The sequence below is a fragment of the Echiichthys vipera genome, assembly GCF_963691815.1.
Source record: "Echiichthys vipera genome assembly, chromosome: 2".
In the NCBI taxonomy this organism is placed as follows: domain Eukaryota; kingdom Metazoa; phylum Chordata; class Actinopteri; order Perciformes; family Trachinidae; genus Echiichthys; species Echiichthys vipera.
The window spans coordinates 25816925-25836219 of NC_139827.1; the positions used below are offsets into that span (position 1 = coordinate 25816925).

At 40.5% G+C, this 19295-nt stretch overlaps 1 protein-coding gene across 1 annotated transcript in view; it reads left to right on the plus strand.

Annotated features, from left to right (window-relative positions):
- xylt1 (xylosyltransferase I) overlaps positions 1-18889 on the plus strand; it is a gene marked incomplete at its 5' end in the record, with an annotated part of 90318 nt that extends 71429 nt beyond the window's left edge. Inside the window, 3 exons of the mRNA XM_083929591.1 lie at positions 4015-4213; positions 10362-10695; positions 15345-18889. Of these exons, the coding sequence (XP_083785717.1) occupies positions 4015-4213; positions 10362-10695; positions 15345-15667 (856 nt within the window). The 3' untranslated portion in view covers positions 15668-18889. The remainder of the gene's footprint in view (positions 1-4014; positions 4214-10361; positions 10696-15344) is intronic.
- Positions 18890-19295: the final 406 nt, after the last annotated feature.

The following is a 19295-nucleotide window of genomic DNA, read 5'->3' on the forward strand; positions in this document are numbered from 1 at the left end:
GAAACTTGGATGCTCTGTAACTTGAATGTAATGGTAACATGAGGCACAAACTGTGTTGGCCTTACCCGACTATCCATGTTATGTATTCCACATGATGTAATTTAATATGTGAGTCCACATTTTCCAAGGCTTAATAGGGTGTCATAATTGAACACAAAGACATCCAGCCTGTTGGATGACGTGTTCTGTCATGAATTAATCACTGCAGCTTAACTGAGGAAGCCATGAAAAATGCACTATTTCTCATGATTCTTAATTTAATACACAAATAAAAAGGCATTGCTAATAGTCTCTAATGTGTTGCAAGATGAGTGTTTAATAATAGACTATGAAGTATATGAGCAAAAATCTGGAACTACACTGAGTCAGAGCTGCAGTGAGGCATCGTTACGATCAAGCTGGACAAAAAGGAGAAATACACTGGAGATCAAAATTAGAGAACAAAGTATTAATACTTGATTTATTCTGAAATACTGTTTGGTGGTTTGATCTTGGTCCATTCTTCTTCGGCCTCTTCCACAGTTCAGTAACTGAAGTGGGTTTCTTAGACATTACTTTGTTGCCAAGGATTTTCCAGAGTTTCTTTATTGGGTTTAGATCTTGACTCTGGGCTGGCAATTTTATTTTTAAAATATTCTTAGCTTTCAAGGAACTGCTTAACCTGTTTTGCAGTGTGACAAAATGGGTTATTTAAAAAAAAACATGCTAGTAGGGCAGTGGTGTAGCCACAGCAGATATTCTATCAAATTCTGAACAATAAAAAATATTAACAACACAGTATTAGTAATATTTCAGAATAAATCAAGTATTAATAATTTGTTCTCTAATTTTGATTTCCAGTCTTCATATTTGTATTTTGGGTTTCTCCTAACATGTACCTACTTGTAATGTCATAATGTTCAATAAACACATTCTTTTTCTCATACTGTCAGTCTGAATATACCTGTATTCCCCCTATGTCTGGACTGCTCAGTTTTGGCGTCTTTCTCTTTTAGGGGAAGAAAAACCTCCCAAAAAAGCCCATTCTGTTTTGATTTGTCAGTGTTTCTGGGTCTTCTGCATCTGCGCATTCAACGTCTTTACATCATTATTTCAGACGGGGACTGTTACATCACTGTAGCAGCAATTTTTACCTTTATATAGTAAAGTTGTAACATTACAACTGTACAGAAGTCCTGACGGGTCGTTTAAAGGCACAGTTTCTTAATACAGGCTGTGTGCATTTCTCTGTGGATTGAGTGTTTTGATACTCTCACAGTATTTATATAGTACTTGGACCTACTTTATAATGAAAAAAAAGACATAAATCTCACTTTTTTAGAGTATATTAATTCCGTGACACGCTGTTTCATAGGTTTAATAGTTAATAGTTATGACCACACAAAGCCTATGTGACATGGACTTATTTGTGATTTATTGATTTAACTGATCAAGTACGGTAATTAAAAGCGATCAAAGTTTTGCTTTGAAATCCAAACTTAGTCATAGCAGATGAGTCGTTCAGCAACACGTCTCATTCGTGTCCTGGTGTGAAGTCTCAAGTACAACCACATATAGTGTGTGTTGGGCCAAATATTTTGTATGCGGTTAGAAATCAGATGTGCTACCAACAGATGGATGGGTCAGCTTTAGTGTGAGACAGGAGCAAAGGAGAGGAGGACACAGAGAGGGATTTGGCTGATATAGCAGCCCGCTGTGACTCGACTGGAGAGACTGTTGAGTAAAAGCCTGAATGGAGCTTCTGTGCAGGCTACGCCCCGACCCCTTCGCACTGCCTCTCATACTGGCAGCCACGTCTCTTTTGGGAAAGACGGGGCAGGGGGGGAATTAGAGCTGATGGACGAGGTCAGAAAGCAGGATGAAGAAAGGATAAGAGTTGAGAGGAGAGGAGCAAAGAGAGAAAGGCAGATTGGGAAATAGAGAAGAGGAGATTGGGAGAAAGACAGACGGATAGGGAGCAGCAGGGGAGGGACTGTTCTCTGCTATCCTTGTGGGTGTAAATATTTGCAGTTCTGCTTGTCAGGGTAGCATTTACCGGGACGGGTTGACTCCTGGTGCTTTAGTGGAATACTGATGAGGGCATGGGCACTGGGGAGCAGGGAGGGACAGTGTGTGTGTGTGTGTGTGTGTGTGTGTGTGTGTGTGTGTGTGTGTGTGTGTGTGTGTGTGTGTGTGTGTGTGTGTGTGTGTGTGTGTGTGTGTGTGTGTGTGTGTGTGTGTGTGTGTGTGTGCCATGTGTGCACAAAGCGGTAGAATAAAGACGAATTCAAGGAAACAGAAGAGACAAAGGATGAGAGATCAGGGCGTGGAGGAGTCAGGACGTGTGCAAAGAGCAGCTGTGGAGAGTTCTCCAGCAGTGCCCACCCTGGCCCCTGTTTTGTTTTTCCAGAAGTCACTCGGGCTGGCTACCCCGAGGGCCGGCCCTCTGCCATGTATGAAGCAACACACAAACAAACAACACACTAATCAGAGGGTGCAAGACCTTCACTCTGCTTCAGCTGACTGGATTGACCCAGTTCAACTTTGTTTCCGCAGAGTTGTAATGTGTTGAGTTGGATTGTCTGTGTGTGTTCAGAGCTCTGACTTATCTGAATCTGCTGCCAGTACAACCCATGACTAATCTGTCATTTTCTCCTAGCAGTACGCTGTGGTCTTGACTGACATATGTCTTCTTTAACAAGCATTTCCATTTCAGAACCAGAGCACACGTTGAAGCAACCAGCCCACAGTAAAGCAATAATTAGCATCGAAGAAGTTTGTTATTTACTTACTTAGAGGTACACAGGGTATTAACGTCCCATATTGTAAAAAGTGAGATTTCCATGTATTTTTTTATTATGAAGCAGGTTGAGGTGCTATATAAATACTGTGAAAGTATCAAAATGCAAACAGTCTCTTCAGAAACTGTGTCTTTAAACGGGCCGTCAGGACTTCTGTAAGGTTGTTATGTCACAACTATACTACATACAGTACACACATATATATATATATATATATATATATATATATATATATAAATTGCTGATATATTTATTGGTGCAACATTCATTCCCCGCCTGCAACGATGGTTCAGAAACACTGAGAGTGAAGATGCAAAAGACTCAAAAAAGCTGACCAATTAGAGCAGGCTTTTCAGGAGGGGGTCTTAAAGAGACAGGCGCTAAAATGGAGCGTTGCAGACGGAATGAATACAGGTATAGAGGGTGTGTAGTTTGCATTCAGTTTTTTATCAAAGTTGAAGTTTCCAAATGCTGTTGGAGCAGCAGAGAATTTCACAGGTTCTTCCCGACTTCCTAGACATTGTTGTCAAAAGAAATTCTGCATAAAAAGTACAGGTAAAAGTAGACAAGGTAGAATTATAATGACAGCTACCATTCAATCGCCACAGCAGTAATGGTGGCGCCGGTAGATGGTGAAACACACAAACGGCTCGCCGGATTTGTCTATATTAAGACACACAGTATAAGAAATATGTGTTTAGAGCATTAAAGCATGTAAACATGTTCTAGTAGAATCCCAAAATACAAGTATGACATTGAAAACAAGCACAATATGGTACTTTTAATTTTTTTCTTTTTTACCTTTTCATTTAACTGTTCACTAGTCCATTACTTATCTTTGCTTCACTACAATAGTCTTGTATAAGCATATATGAATATATATTTCTTTTTTAAACATGATTATCCAAGCGTGGGCACAGCGACAAAACAACAATGTTTAATGGGAATCTGACACATGTCTTTGAACAATTTGTTTTCTGTTAAAGGTCATTGAATTAATATCCACTATGTCACACAATTGCTGAGCACATTGACTCCCCACTAATCTTCACTGCAAACACGCATTAGCATGCAGCACATTAGCATGTCCATGGCTGGTTCCTCCAAGACGCTATCCACATGAATCTAGATATCTGCCTCATCTTACACTGTTGGCCCTCGAAAGCGGAACAGCGGGTAGGTCAGCACGTATCAGGTTTTCTAATGGATCCTCACTTTCTCAATGTCCTGCCAGCTACTTCCCCATGGGTCACCCGGTGTCAGTGCATCTCTACTTCCATTCGGACCAATTCCAGGGCTACCTGATCAAGCACCATGCCACCAATCTGGCAACTAGCAAGCTGGAGACCATTGAGACCTGGGTGTCACCCAAGAAGAACTTCAAGCTAACCAGCCCTCCCAGCAGCACATTCAGCAGGTTGCAGTTTGCAGAGGTGAGTCATTATATTGGCCTGCGTGGCGTAGCATTTATTTTTAATTGATATTTAAGTCATTTGTTTGGCATGAGTCACAGAACAATCATTCAGCCATTGCCACTGTCAGGAAATGAGTTCCATTAAAATCCTAAGCACCACATAGGAAAAACACAGCTCTTCAGCATATAATTAGAGGTGAGACATACAACTCATTGCCATGGTGGCCTTATATTCATTGCTATGGCGACCTTGCCAAGACGCAGTGCATCACCACACAATTAAACTGGTGCCTGTAATGGCCTTGTAAAATGTAAATTGATTGAATTCATCCAAGTTTATAGGGATGAGCGCTTCATGTGCTGCTTATTTGTTGTTTCCTAATAGAATGTCTTCTCACCTTCACACTGGAATGCTTCCCTTGATTGTCTTGTTATGTTAATCTGTGTTTCTGTTTACCACAACTCCTGTTTGGGAAACAGCAGCTCTGCTGTAATGTGACAGCCACAGAGTGTCTTTTTAAAAAGGGATAAAATTAACTGAGTGAATGTAAATTGACCTTTTTCTCTTGTGTATCACGCACTGCTTTGTATGATACAGAAATTTCAACAAACTTGTGAGTGAATTTGCATCTGCCGATGGTCTCAAAAGCCGTTGTCTCATATGAACTCCTGACAATGTCCAACAAATGAGGTCGGGACATTGTCCGAAGTTTTCCTTTCACACATGTAGAACCCTACAGGAGATTCTCTGTGGCAGATGCATTCTCACTCTCTGTAAATACAATGTTTGGTTTAGATGAGGGGTGGCATTGGGTAGAGGATGCAGGAGGCAGGACATGACGAGGATGACACCACAGTCAAGTAGCTGGTTCGTAATATGGTCATAAACAACTGAGCCTCTTAATGTTGCTTCCCCTGATGATATCGGCATCTACCTTTACCCACAGAAATTCCTGAATCTCATCGGCTTCTTCATGTAAATTACCCTTCTTCATCACCCTTTGATGTTTGTTTTCTGACAGTTTTTCACGTGTCACATGATAGAAACGTCATCAATACGCCCACTGGCTCACTGTGAATTCTAACACTTTGAGATTAATTGTAGATTACACAGACTTTGTACGAGAGAGCTGACAGTTTAAAGACTGTTCAATGTCTGATCCAACTGATTTTACCTTTTTGTTGTTACATACAGCAAATCTAGATAATGTCTAGATAATTTAAGGTTTGCATTGCATGTATGAAAGGGGATGGTGAACTCAAAGAAATCCAGATGGCCGGTCGCCATACAGATTCCTCTCACTAAGCCCGGCTGTGTGTCTATCCATAAAACCGTGAGTGGCACAGAAGTAATGTTGACTGTGGCTTTTATCTGGATGTTCAGCCTGAAAAAGAAATTTGCTGTCTGGCACTGTGCAGCGGCTGTCAGTCAGTCCGTTTTTCCATCTGTCATTCAAAATGCGAGCAGAAAGAGCTTGAATAGACAGCATGGCGTAGCAGCAGTAACTGCGCTTTTGTCAACTTAGCAGATATGACCCATTATACTAAAGCTATATGCTGGAGTTTGCTAGATAAACCATATGGTTGGCTTGACAATGTGTTCCCTGTCCTCCTTTATATAAAAAGTAAGATAGATATGTCTTTCTTTTCACTCCTCTACTGCCGCCTCCCAGCTGCCTTTATAGACCTTTTTACAGCATGATTTAGTGTAGGACCACTTACAGCCCACAGAGTTAAAATTAGTATTTCACCTCAAGTCACACTTGACATTGAGAGGTATATTACCCTACTAAGTCTTTTCCAGTAGAATGACTGACTTTGAATGATGATTTAGTTCTCGTTGTACCACAATGCATACACATACATATTTCGGTACAGTATATACAAGGTGATGTACAGTCACCAGGATGGCCGAGTGGTTAAGATGTTTGACATCACATCCAATGGGTGTATTCCCATGTGCGTTCAATCCCCACTCCTGGTAATTTGCAAAAGCTGAATTTTTTGTTCGGAATATAGTTTCAAAGACTAAGGCAGGCTGTTTCCCTAGTCAATGCTCAGCTAAGCTTACCAGCTACTGGCTGCATATCTGTTGAGCATACATTAGAGTGGTATCGATCTTCTCATTTAAGTCTCAAAATGTCAAACTATTCTGTTAAATCTAAGGTTTGATGCATCATAGAAAATGTACTCTGTTCTCCCCCCTTCTATCCTCATTCATCGCCCCACAGTGAACCTTTATTAGCAAGCAAGAGCCATCCTATCCATAGACCCTCAGTAGTGTACACATGTCCCAGGGGAGTCATCTGGTGCTGCTTGTGAGCGCCTGTGTTTGATTACCCCAACAAAAAGTGCCACTAATAAGACTCTGAATAGGGCCTCGAGGGGCAAGGATGCCCTATGGTTTTAAGCAGGGCCAGATGTAGACTGAGACTTTCAGTGCCACTGCCTGATTAAATTGACCTGTCTTATTTAATGGAGGTGCGGGCGCCGGCGAACAGGCAACGTGGTGAGAAGGTCTTCGGGGTTGCCGGGTCAGAAAGAAGAAAGGTGGATTATGAGATGGGAGCATTTTATGTTTCCTATTAAATCAGTAGAGAATTGAGCAGAAGATGAAACAAGTAATATGGGTTACTGATGTGGATGATGAAGCATAGTATTTGGAGAAAAGTCAAATGCGTAATATCATTAACAAATGCAGATGGTGTTTTTTTCCTCCTCTTTGTGGTCAGCAGCAGAGGATAAATGAGGGTTACAGTAAATCTTCTAAAATTAACAATTATCAGTAATTGCTGGTTATGAATGAAAAATATGACTAATTATTTCAAGTGAGTAAGCAGTGTGATTAAACAGACTATTTGAGAAACTGGAGTGGCTGAAAAAGAGGTGTAGAGGTCGCAATGAGGTTGCCAGCTCAGCATTACTTCCACAAAAGCATGTCCATCTAAGTAAAGCTATGAGCGAAATACGGCCATAAGCCTCCACCTTGGTGAGCGGCCGTAAGGCTTGATTGGGTATTGGTCTTAAGCCAAAGCTTATTGGGTTGGAGCAGCAAGGGACAGGTTGAGTGTGGAGGTCATCGTAAGCTGGTGGCTGAGGTTGAAATGGGCCACAAGTTAATCCCTTTTTGACCCACTGTCATACTGGAAGAAAGGATTTCTTGCTACCGGTGGCTCCATCTATTACATGCAGATAGGCCTTGAATTTAATCACCAAGAGTGGGAGAACTTAGAATGTAGTTTAAATGTTTCTGCAAACTTTTGACTGATTTGGAAACAATGTTGCGCATTTGAGTGGGCATACGGACCTCAAGCTCTGTGCGTAGTATTAATACTTGATTTATTCTTAAATATTATTTTATATTGTTCACAATTTGATAGAATATCCACTGTGGCTATACCACTGCTGTACTACTAGTAAAAAAAATGTTTTCAAATTTGAAATTAAATAACCAAGGCACTTTAGCAAAAAAAAAAATGTTGTGAAATAGGCAGTGAGCAAAATTAGAGAACAGTAACCACTGTCTCAGAAGAGAAGATTTCAACAATGTTTTCTTAGAGCTATAGAATAAAAAAATGAATAGGAAGTGTAGAGGCACTTGCTTGGAATGACTTCAGCACATCTCTATGGGTTTTAGATCTGGACTCTGACACTCCCTCCTCCAAATTTAACTGACTTCTTTAGACACTTTGGGTTCAGTCGTTCCCAGTCCAACGCCGAACATAATGTTTCCCATCAGACACAAATACATTGAACTGTAGCAATTGTCTCGTCTTTGTTTGGGCTACATGGCAGGATGAATGCAATTGTTTATGTGAACCTCCTCCAGCAACATGCAATACCTCCACTGAAATAGTCTCCCAATCAGGCCGCAATTTTCAAGCAAGACAATGCCCCTGTCACATGAAATGACCAGCCCAGAGTCCAAATATAGAGAATCTCTATGAGAATCTTTGACAAAGTAATGTCTAAGAAACCCACTAAAGTTACCAAACTGTGGAAGAGACTGAAGAAGAATGGACCAAGATCAAACAAGAGAGGTGTGAGAAACTAATGATGTCCTGTGGGTGCAGATGTGCTTAAGTCATTCAAAGCTGTGGCCTTTACACTTCCTGTTCATTTTTGAATCCTATAGAAGAAAACATTGTTGAAATCTTCTCTTCTGACACAATGGTTACTCCAGTGAAGTATATGTATTTTACACTTTGTTTGGTAGGAAATGCCAGTGTTTCCAGTATATTTCATCTCATCTGGCCTGAAACTGCTTGAAAAAGTGAAACTTGGACTTGTGCATAATTTAATTTGCACTTAGTTGATGCTCATTGCAAAAATAAACTATGGGTAAGAACCAGAAGCAAGTCTCAGAGGGTCCCCTCCTAACTTTAACATGTGAACATTGTCAGAGTCTCACAACTCCAACTTTAGTCAACCTTCTGCACACTCTCCCAGTGGATTACAGTGAGATTCTTCTGTCAATACTCCCTTCATTTGTTTCAGGGGCTCAGAACGAGAGTGCTGCCAATCAATGGGGGGTGGAGTGGGTGCCAACAAGTCAGCCTTGAATAAAGTAATGAGCTATAGAGGTGCCAGATGAGAGAGTTGATTAGTAATTTAAAGAGAAAAGAACCAAGGTCAAAGGGGCATAAATGGCAGAGGTCAGTCCAATAATAGAGATGAAAGAGATGAAAGTGAGGTACACACACACACACATACACACACTGTCTCATTTATGCAAGTAATGTCTATTTATACTGTACATCACAATCTCAATCCTCATAGGATGTAATACAGAGTCAGTTCCAGTCAGCTATTGATTGTTCAGCAGGGTGAGGCTGTGTTAATCAGTTACCATTGTAAGGATGAGCGCTTGCTTAAAGCCGCCATCCTACTCACATTTCTGCCAACACCCCAGACATCTTTGACTGTGTGTGCGTTGCCTCCATCACACAATTATTGTACACTGGTGGCAGAAGCTTGCATGACAGTTGCGGCGCTGCAGCGGCACTTTCTACCTATAGACCTTTTTACTGGAATTCCATTGCTAGGCAACAGCCTTGGTCCTTGTTACCGTTAGCGGATGCCATTCACATTCATTGCAACAGGAAAAAAACTTGGACACATTTAGAGTGTTTATGTTTACAACCTTAAAAAGGTCTATCTATAGTATATCTACTGAATATGGGCTGTGTACATTCCCTGCAAATTCAGCGTCTTCGATATTTTTACACTAATAATAAAGCCCCTCCACCTGCTTTATAATTTAAAAAAGGCATGGAAATCTCCCTTTTAACGTTATAGGATCATTTATGGTGTAAGCTTACAGGACATTGTAATCTATAATTTGCTAAATGTTCCATTGGCAGTCCTCCAGTGTGCGGCAGGCCGGCGGCTAGTATGTTCTGCAGCCAGAGGCACTATGTCTCAAAGCTCACCAGAGATATATTTGACTTAAGTAATATTTGTTACATTTTTATATTCCGTTTATCCATCTCAAAATGGTGAAGATAATGCAGCATGCTCACTCTTTGTTGAAGCACTAAAAAAAAATTTTTTTGAAGTCTGCTCCCTAGACTCCCTTTTTTCTGTCAAAAGACTGCATATTATTATAATGTCAGTATGTACAGTGCCTGCCTCTGTTTGTTTGTCTGTTTGTTTGTTTTCCACTGGTGGCAGGTTGTAATCCTGTTATAATCAGTGTAGTTTATGTCCTGCTCTTCATTGCCTTCCTTCTCTGTTTCTCTCCCTCTGAAATATGTTCAGAGAGTAAACATCTTCACTCCAAGGGGATTATGGTTGGGGTCTTGTCAGATGCCTTCCTCAGCCTGCCTGTCATGTTCCTTGTCAGAGATATATTCAGGCATATAGAACCAGCGACTGCGGACAAATAGACTCAAATCTGCAGGACAAAACAATCAGGCTCGTCGGCTTTTGCATATACTAACATTATATAACAGCTGTGTGGATGGTTGAGATGGATTTCCCATGATAATTTAGGTATGATACTGGTTACCTTAACAGTAGAGTGAAATGGTGTGGCACAGAATATGTTACTTATTTATGTTCACTACTGTACATGCAGCCTCCTCTTCTTGTCCTCTTACCTCATTTTGTCACTCTCTCTTGTCTTCGTGTTTTCTCACGTCCTTATTCTACGTTTCTACTGTCAGATCGGTAGCGAGTGGGATGCCAAAGAACGCATGTTCAGAAACTTCGGTGGCCTGATGGGCCCCATGGACGAAACAGTGGGCATGCAGAAGTGGAGCAAAGGTCCTAACGTCACTGTCACAGTCGTGTGGATCGACCCAACCAACGTCATCGCGGCCACCTATGACATTCTGATCGACTCCAGTGCCGAGTTCACCCACTATCGCCCGCCCCTGAACCAGCCTTTGCGGCCGGGTGTGTGGAGCGTCCGCATCCTACACCACTGGAGCCCTGTGGCTGAGATGCACTTCCTTATCGCCCCGTTGGCCTTCAACAAGCACCAGCCCATACGACAAGGTGAGGGAGAGATTCAAACAGCCCCTCATGAGGCTTATTTGTAGCTAGTATTTGTCATTTGTTTAAGCTTTATTATAATAAAAAATTACTATTGATTGTGCTATTTGTACAAATAGCCTTGCTGGACTACAGGGGGGCTATGCTGTTCCTCAAAGGATAATCATTAATCAAAGAATTACTTAAGTCATTACTCTTAATGCCAGACATTTTACTACATATTTATATTTTTAAGAAGCCTGGCACAGTACATCTGCCCAGTGCAATCCAATCACACAACCTGTATTTTTGAGGCTTATGACTCTTTGTTGTTGAGTCATTTCGAAAGCTCTATTTTTTTGTTTTTGTATCATCATATATACTGTACATACCACCAGTAGTGGAAAGTGCATTGACCCTTGTACTGTACAAATGTTGAGGTACTTTTCTTTTTGAGCATTTCCATGTCACACTAACCTGACTCCCCCAGATGGATTGATTCGCATGATTTGCATTTGCTTTGCATATCCATCAGGGAACTCTCGTTTGGAGATCTTTTGCGAAAATGCTGGTTGCCTCTCTATCACCACCTATGTTGGTGATAGAGAGGCCAAATCAACCAATCAGATCAATGAAGCGTATGAAGTACAAACAGAGCGTCAAGGCAAAGCTCACAAAGTAACCAACAAAGAATAATCTCTTATTCTGATAAAACTTGCTTGATAGCTGTGGTGAACTACTCCATGGAAGCCGCCATGTTGTTTACACTGAACAGTCGCTTCTCATTGCGTCACACTTACACCCGCCTCAAAACCAACGCTAATTGGACGTTCGCTTGGCTCCAAAGTTTCTCCAGCGCACGTTACCAGACTGATCTGCGAGTAAAAAACATGGGGGCTTGCGAGTTTAGGATGGTCTCACAGGGCTAATGTTATACTACTACGATCAGCTTATAAAATATGATACAGACTAAACAACCCTGTAAAAAGTAAATGCCAGCTACAACATTAAAATGCTGAGACAGATTAATACATCGGTAATAACAATCCAGTAACATATATGCGATAATATAACCTTCTTTTTTGACATTCTGCATAATAATTCTTTTACTTGAGTAATTCCAGTTCATGGAGTGAACAAAGCAGCCACTACGGCGGGAAAATGTCAACCTGTTTTAATGTTTGTCATTATTTACTTAATTCTAGACAATTGACTCCTTTATTATGTCTTCCATAAAAGATCACATCACATTTACTGCTACAACAGTTTTGAAACAAGTTGATTTCTGTAGGAAACTAGTGATAAATAATCAAACAAGAGTGGCAGAACCAAATGTTTTTTTTTACATGATAGCATTCAAAGTAGTTAGAATTAAAGTAAAATGACCTCCTCTTTACATTGAAATTCTCATTAAAGATTAATGCACAGGTAATACTGATTCAATAACATCAACTATTACAGCACTGTGAAAGGGAACACCCTGTCGAATGAATCATTTGGTGATTTGACATTTTGGTGATAATACTTGCTTACTTTTACTTAAGTGACATTTTGAATGCATTACTTTTACTTAATAGAGTATTTGTACAGGGCAGTATTGCTTCTTCTTCCGCTACTGATTGAATCTTATATTTTGTCCAACAACATAAAATGAGACTTTGGAGACTTTGGAAACTGGTGGAGTTCAATCCAAAGCAGTCTTACACAGTTGGACGTAGTATGCACAAACACTGAGCACTATAAGCCTTACAAGGGAAGATGGACAGGCTCGTTTTAGCTTTGAATCTTTACTGCAGATCAGTAGCTCATATACAGGATGTTGAAAATGAAAATACAGCGTTTGAATACAGGTGATGTTTTACAGACAAAAGTATACATTTTGACGACATATTTTCAGTATTTTCTTTTCAGTTTTTTAACAGCATAGTGTTAGTCACTGTGAAGTAACAATTGCTCTTGTAGGTGCTGTCTGCACACACACACACACACACACACACAGCCTCGGATTTGCAGTGATGCCCTTTCTAATCAAGCCTCTGGGCCTCTGCAGACCATGGTTGTTTGTCATCAAGTCACCCTTAATAACCCAGCGAGCTGCTCATACACACTAAACAGTGTTAAACAACAGCGCACTTAGCCCTGCAAAAACAATGACACAATTAAATCAATCAGCCAGCATGGATAAGGGGCAAGACTGCATTGTTGCAGCCAGTTTGTTCAGAAATCACATGAGAGTTGAGACGCAAGCTTCGGCATAATCGTGTCTTTCTCTGTTTAATAATCTCACTGAGCCCTTTTAATGATGAAAACAAACAACAAATAAAGTTACAGCTTTGTCTTCGACCTGAGTCTCAGTGGGGCTGTTGGGGGTCTGTTGTTTTGAGTTAAATATTCATCTCTGGGTTTACGGCTGTTTAGGTTCATTATGCTCAGGCTTCTTATTGATGTATTGGGGGAGAATTATGCCTGGTACTAATTTAATGGTGTGCCACCACAATACCAGATAGTCAGCTGCCAGTTTATAAGGTGCATGTGATTTGTTGGCGATTTATTAATACAAATGGTACAAAAAAATAGAAACACTCCTACCATAAAGGAATACAATTCGGCCTCCAACCCAAAATGACCATAGAGTGGAATCACCACCTCCCTCAATCGGTTTGGACAAAGTCTACATTTTACCAAAGTAAAACTATATTATATATACATATACATAGAGTAAACGTATAAACTATCTGCTAGATTTACACTATCAAAAGTAAAAGTACTCATTATGCAGAATCTCTCATTTTATAATGTGATATGATTATATTGTAGGCTGTATTGTTGGATTACTGATGCATTAATGTGTTGCAGCATTATGCTTTTGTGACTGGTGCAGAGACCCTTTTCACAGTGTTATTTACTCCTTTGTGGACCATTGTATTATATTCAATGATTGTGAAAGTTACCAGTAAATCGTCAGAAATGTAGAGGTGCAGACAATAGAACACTACCATGACAAAATGTTGTGGATTAGTATGAGTATAAAATAGCACATATGGAAATATATATATATATATATATATATATGAGGTATATATATGAGGTATATATATGAGGTGTATCAATACATAATTAAATTGTTTTGTGTGTCTTAACTGATCAAATTAAAAAAATATATATATATAGGTAAATTCATATATTGGTGTAAACATGGGCTCCTCTGGTCTGCTTGCTGTAAATCGTTTTGTCTGAAACAGACCTGGTGACAGTCATTTAGAATATTAATATAGAAATAATAATAATAATCCTGATGGTCTTTTCAATTTTGTAGGTCATATACAGGCACTAGTGTTAAACTGTTTCATAACCAGTTAAAAACTTCTTGGAGTTGCCTTCATTAGTCTCACTTTATGTGCATCAGAAAATATTAATAACTTAGAGCCCCTTTTGCCTTGTGTTAGACTGTGTATTAAAATATCAATGGATTCGGGAGTGGTAGCAGGCTCCAGTCATATATATGTGTTTTTAGGGCAGTGGTTCTCAAACTGTGTGCCGTTGCACATTGAAATACGCCTTAATTATGATGATTTACCTAGAGTCATGTAAGTGTGTGTCTCGGAAATTCTCATAAACGGGGTGCCTTGTGATAAAAATGTTGAGCTCCGCTGGTTTACAGTAGGTTATCCTTGATTTACGTTTGGATTACATTAAGGCTTGGGCCTTAAATTCACACACCATACCACACGCCAAGAAATGGCTGACATTAAGGAGTGTTCAATCAGAAACATATATTTCACAATATAAGGATAGATAATTATTAGCTCTTCAGAGTTATCTACTTTTTATGTGGAGTTTATAGTCATCATGTAATAATCTTATGTGTGCTGGTCTTACTGTGTGTTGTAATGTGTGCTTTGGTCTTAGCTGCTCAATACAGCTGCCTTTAATTTACTGCCATGTCTGGCACCAGGTTTCCCTCCTACATGCAGTGCCAGTAAAACTTTATGACGTGGCCTTCCACCCGCATTGGCAGCAGTGGATGCATGCACACACACAGCTGCACACTTTTATACACAAACAGAAATCTACACAAATGCACTACTTTATACAGTAACACACTCTGCTACCACCTAGCTGGCATGGCATGGACATCGCCTTGCCTGGTGGAGCACCTTATGTGTCTAATGGCATCTTTTCTGTCACGAGCACATGAAAGGCACTGATGTCTGCTCAGCCATGCTTAGAAAGGATGGCTAGCGGAACTCAGTTAGAGTACCAGTGAGGAATTTACAGCTTCGGTGGAGCTCAGGGTGGAGAAAGTGTTTTAAAGGGAAGTTGTGTCTACATTTTCTGTCTTCCTGCCGGGCTTGGCCGTAATGGGAAGAAAAACTCAGGGCGTGCCTGACCGTTTTCCATAAAGTCAGCATTGCAGTGGCTTGACATACCACATCAAAGAATGGGATTTAGGTAGTTCAGTCGTGAAAATCAATCAGAGCAAATTAGCAACCAGTTAAAGCTTTTCAGATAGTAATGAAGCAAATCACGTTCTCTGCTTTGATATTTTACCATTCATGTCTCCCTTTTTCCTTCTCTCCTTTTCCCTTCCCTACAATCCCCTCTCACCGATTATCAACTCCTCACACATTTCCTTCTCTGTTCTCTCTTTCTTCCTTCCCACGTCTCTCCAGTGGATACTCTGAAGCTGCACAGCGGACCAGCAAAGAACAGCTACATGGAGCAGAGTTTCCATGGCCTCAACCCGGTGCTCAACATCCCCGTCAGCCTGGGCTACGTGGAGCAGGCCAAGAGGAACGCGGCCCTTACCGGCCCAGAGCTGGAGCGTTGGTTAGACAGCCTGGTGGGAGAGTTGTGGGAAGCGGCCGACGTCTGTGCCGTGGGCCTTACTGCCTGCCCTGTCATGCAGGCCTGCCCCAAGAACCCTTGGAGCTCCATGAGCCCAGACCCCAAATCCCAGCTGGGAACCCCACGTGCAGACGGGCGTATCAGGTAGCAGCGAGGCCTCCAGCTGGACGGGAGGCCGCGGCACAGGAGATTCACTGTTGATTTTTATTTATTAAAGGGGTGTGTTGCAGGTGGGGGAAGGAGGAGTGTTCTTCCTCTGTCTCGGGAGGAGAATGAAACAAAAGAGAAGGGGATTATTACGGGAGGTTGGTGAGGGTGTCTGGACAGAAAATGATTTTCAGATCCTCCCACGGGGTTCCTCCTTTTAGGGGATTATGCTGGCTTTGCTATTTCAGTTTCTCAGTGTATTTATTTTTCTTCTCATGGCTGAGTTTTACTGTGATCAAACATTGCAATTTTCAAGCATTTATTTTGCTGCTGAATGAATAATGAAGTCAGCTTTTAAAGCCCTGCACGGGGCACAGCGGTCATGCGACACTGGTAGCAGACAAAGTTCTGCTGTGAAAAGGCCTTAGCTGTAAGACATACATGAGGAGGGAGCCTGGTACTGAACTACATGTGCCTCCTTCACTGTATGTCACCTTTCACCCAAACAGTCGAAAACAATTATTTTGATACGACTCAAATGCAGCGTTATCTGAATGGACATTATCGGTGGTTATCAAACTCATAAATATGGGTTAAAAGAAGCCTGCTACACCCACTCGTAGGTTCAGACGGACATTATCATCTATTCACATGTCGACGGTCGCTGTTAGCTTGGTCAGGAACCCTTGGTGTCACTTTTTAACACATTGACCCTTAAATAGCCAGCCTGACTTAAAAATACGTCAGTGTTGACTTTTAGTTTCACACAGGGCACATATACCGGTCTCCCAGGTAAAAGTTCTGTGTCTGTTTGACCCAACCACCACCCCAACCTTACGGAGAGTTTTTGGTCTTTATAGCCTACTACTCCCTACCATGTCGCTCTTCATGCTACATCATCTTACAGCGCCGCGGTCGAGCAGTTGTTCTGAGCACTTATATTGACGCAGACTTATAGGTGATGACGTTCTACTGAGCCAACTAGGAGGTAGAGTAGAGCTATATGTAAAGTATGGTGATAACAACGCCCATTTCACTGGCTGACAGTATCGGAAGCGGATGTTTTTAGCATTATTGAAGCCAATTACTTCAAAACTCTTGAGCTTCTGATAGTTCAGTGACTCTGTTTGTAAATCAGTAGAATAAATCAGGAACAGCAGCACAACTTCTTTCAGCTCAGTGCCTGATCAGGATGTGGGAACTTGTTGTGGCTGAGCTAACTGTCTGCTGCAGTCATAGCTCCTAAATATGGAAAAAAAAATGCAAATACAGAGGCCTTCTCAAAACAATTAAACCTATTTGGATTATAATAGGAATTTAATGTAGACATTTTACAGTTCTGAATTCATAATTGCTTAATTTGTGGTTGTTGTACCATAGTATTGTAAGACTTCACATTCACATAGTGTAGGTTTCTTTGAATAAAACCCAGATATTGTGACAGGCAGAGGACGTCGTGTTTTTTTCTTACCAACCTGCCTCAAACTTGAAACACAATTCTCTCAAGCAGTCCTTAAAATTCTCATCATCGTTTCCATCTGTTTGACTTTCTTCCAGTCATTTTTAATGACACGTAATGTTATGATTATACAAGAAGTCTCAAAAATTGTGTGAAGGGGGGCAAGGGGAGGGCAGTCCATGAGTCGCTATTTATTTATAAGTTTATATTAATACTGATATTTTTAGTCAGTGACTAAATAACTGCGACGCTGCCTTGGCAGCATGATAAATATTTTTTTGTAAAGAAAGCCGCCTTTATTTACAAAGGCCAACACCCCAAACTTATACTGTACCTTTGTATGGCCCACACCTGTGTGTTAGTCAGTGTTGTCCTGTCTGAATAGATCTTCTTGTCTTGGTTTCCTCATGGCTGTTTGCCAAGTGCATCACAAGAGAAAGCCACCCTGACCTGTGAGGTCGGAGGTCAGCTACCTAACAACCTCACCAAACAGCAAGGGTGAACAAAAACACTCTTCACAACCGAACACATTGGACAACGTCTGGATCGAAGGAGAAGCTGTGCTCTTTTGGTGTTTTATGGTTCCTGTCAGTTTCAGAATGATAGTGAGTTGTAGTGATCTTCATGCTGTGACAATAATGTACAATTTCAAGTGAATATTATATTGTGTCTTGATTGCAAAATGCATAATTTATTAGATCAACTCTATCTACATTTGAAGTAGCTTTTCTGCCATCAAGACAATCTCTGGACATTCGAGACAAGTTAATTACACTGAGGGTAGCTCTGTCTGTGCCACAACACATCCTGAACAAGGGGGAAGCTCACATATTTGTTTTACTTTGAAATAAGTTCCACCTGAAGCCAATTAGGAGTTCAATCTGTGATTGTCAACATTGTTTAGCCACTGCGCGAGCTAAGCGAGTGTTTCTGCACAGGCTAATTAAGAGACATTACTGTTCATTAATGTCAAGTTCACCTTGCCTCTCTGTTGGATGTGTCATGTGCTATCACTCCTTCCCTCTCAAATCAACACTGTTTCTGGGGTCGGGTTGTAAAGGACTATTTTTGTTTTTTTCACTGGCCGGCTTCTGCTGCCACCTTTTAACTTATAGTGCCACCCTGCTCAGAACAACTACTTCACACAATACATATTATTATGTAAGCTCAATGACAGTTTTGGAAAAAAGGTGAATTAAATAAATGTATCTCAATGTGGAAGTCCTATTTTGTAACAAAATGATTAACAAATGAAGAAGATGTACATAGGTATTTTGTATTGAGATATTGTTAAAAAGTTATCGTACATGTAAATAAGATGTGGTAAAATGACATTGAATTATTAAGAGTTTTTTGAAGTGTCACTATCTGGGCACAAAGAGTGAATTGATGGTGTATATTGATCAAAGTACATAACCTGTTTCAGTGTTTTTGGACAGCTGTGACAACAAACGTGTCCTATTTGCCTCTCAGAGAAAATCACATGCCAGATTGTTGTTGTTCTTGCTGGAATGTATTGTTGAGCAACTGTTGCACAAATTTCTCTGAACTGACGTTTCTCCCCCCGCTATTTATTTTTTTCCGGGGAGGCTCTGTGTGCCTTAGCTGACTTTTAGAACCTTCTCTGTCCATTGAAGGAAAAGATCCTTAATTTTGTTATTTGTTTTGATCTCAAGTGAAGAATACCATGAGTTTGTCGAGTGATTCACTGGTACTGCAACACCAAAAAGATGTCTGCTGTTGTATATATCATCAGGCCTTCTGTCTTTATCAGCTTTTTTTTCTTCCCTTTGGGGGATTTGTTTTGTTGTACCTGACTGGCTTGTCTTACTTTTCTCTGATTGCTTTTTGGAAATAAAATTCTATGGAAAAACAGCTGATGTGGACTCAAACGTTAATCCTTCTGGAGCATCTTTCCACCATCACTATGCTGTTGCTTATTAAATACATGTTGCTTTGCCTGTCCAATTCCATTAAAATGGGCAATATAATGCATTCGATATAGTATATCATTTATCCACTCACAGAGATCATTTAACTTGATTATGTTTTTTATTGTTTTTATTTCAGGGATATTCATATAAAGAGTTTGTGCAGGAAATTCAGTTTGTTTCTCAAAATCTTAGTGCTTATACACACAACACAGGCATCGCAATTTATCATGATTAAA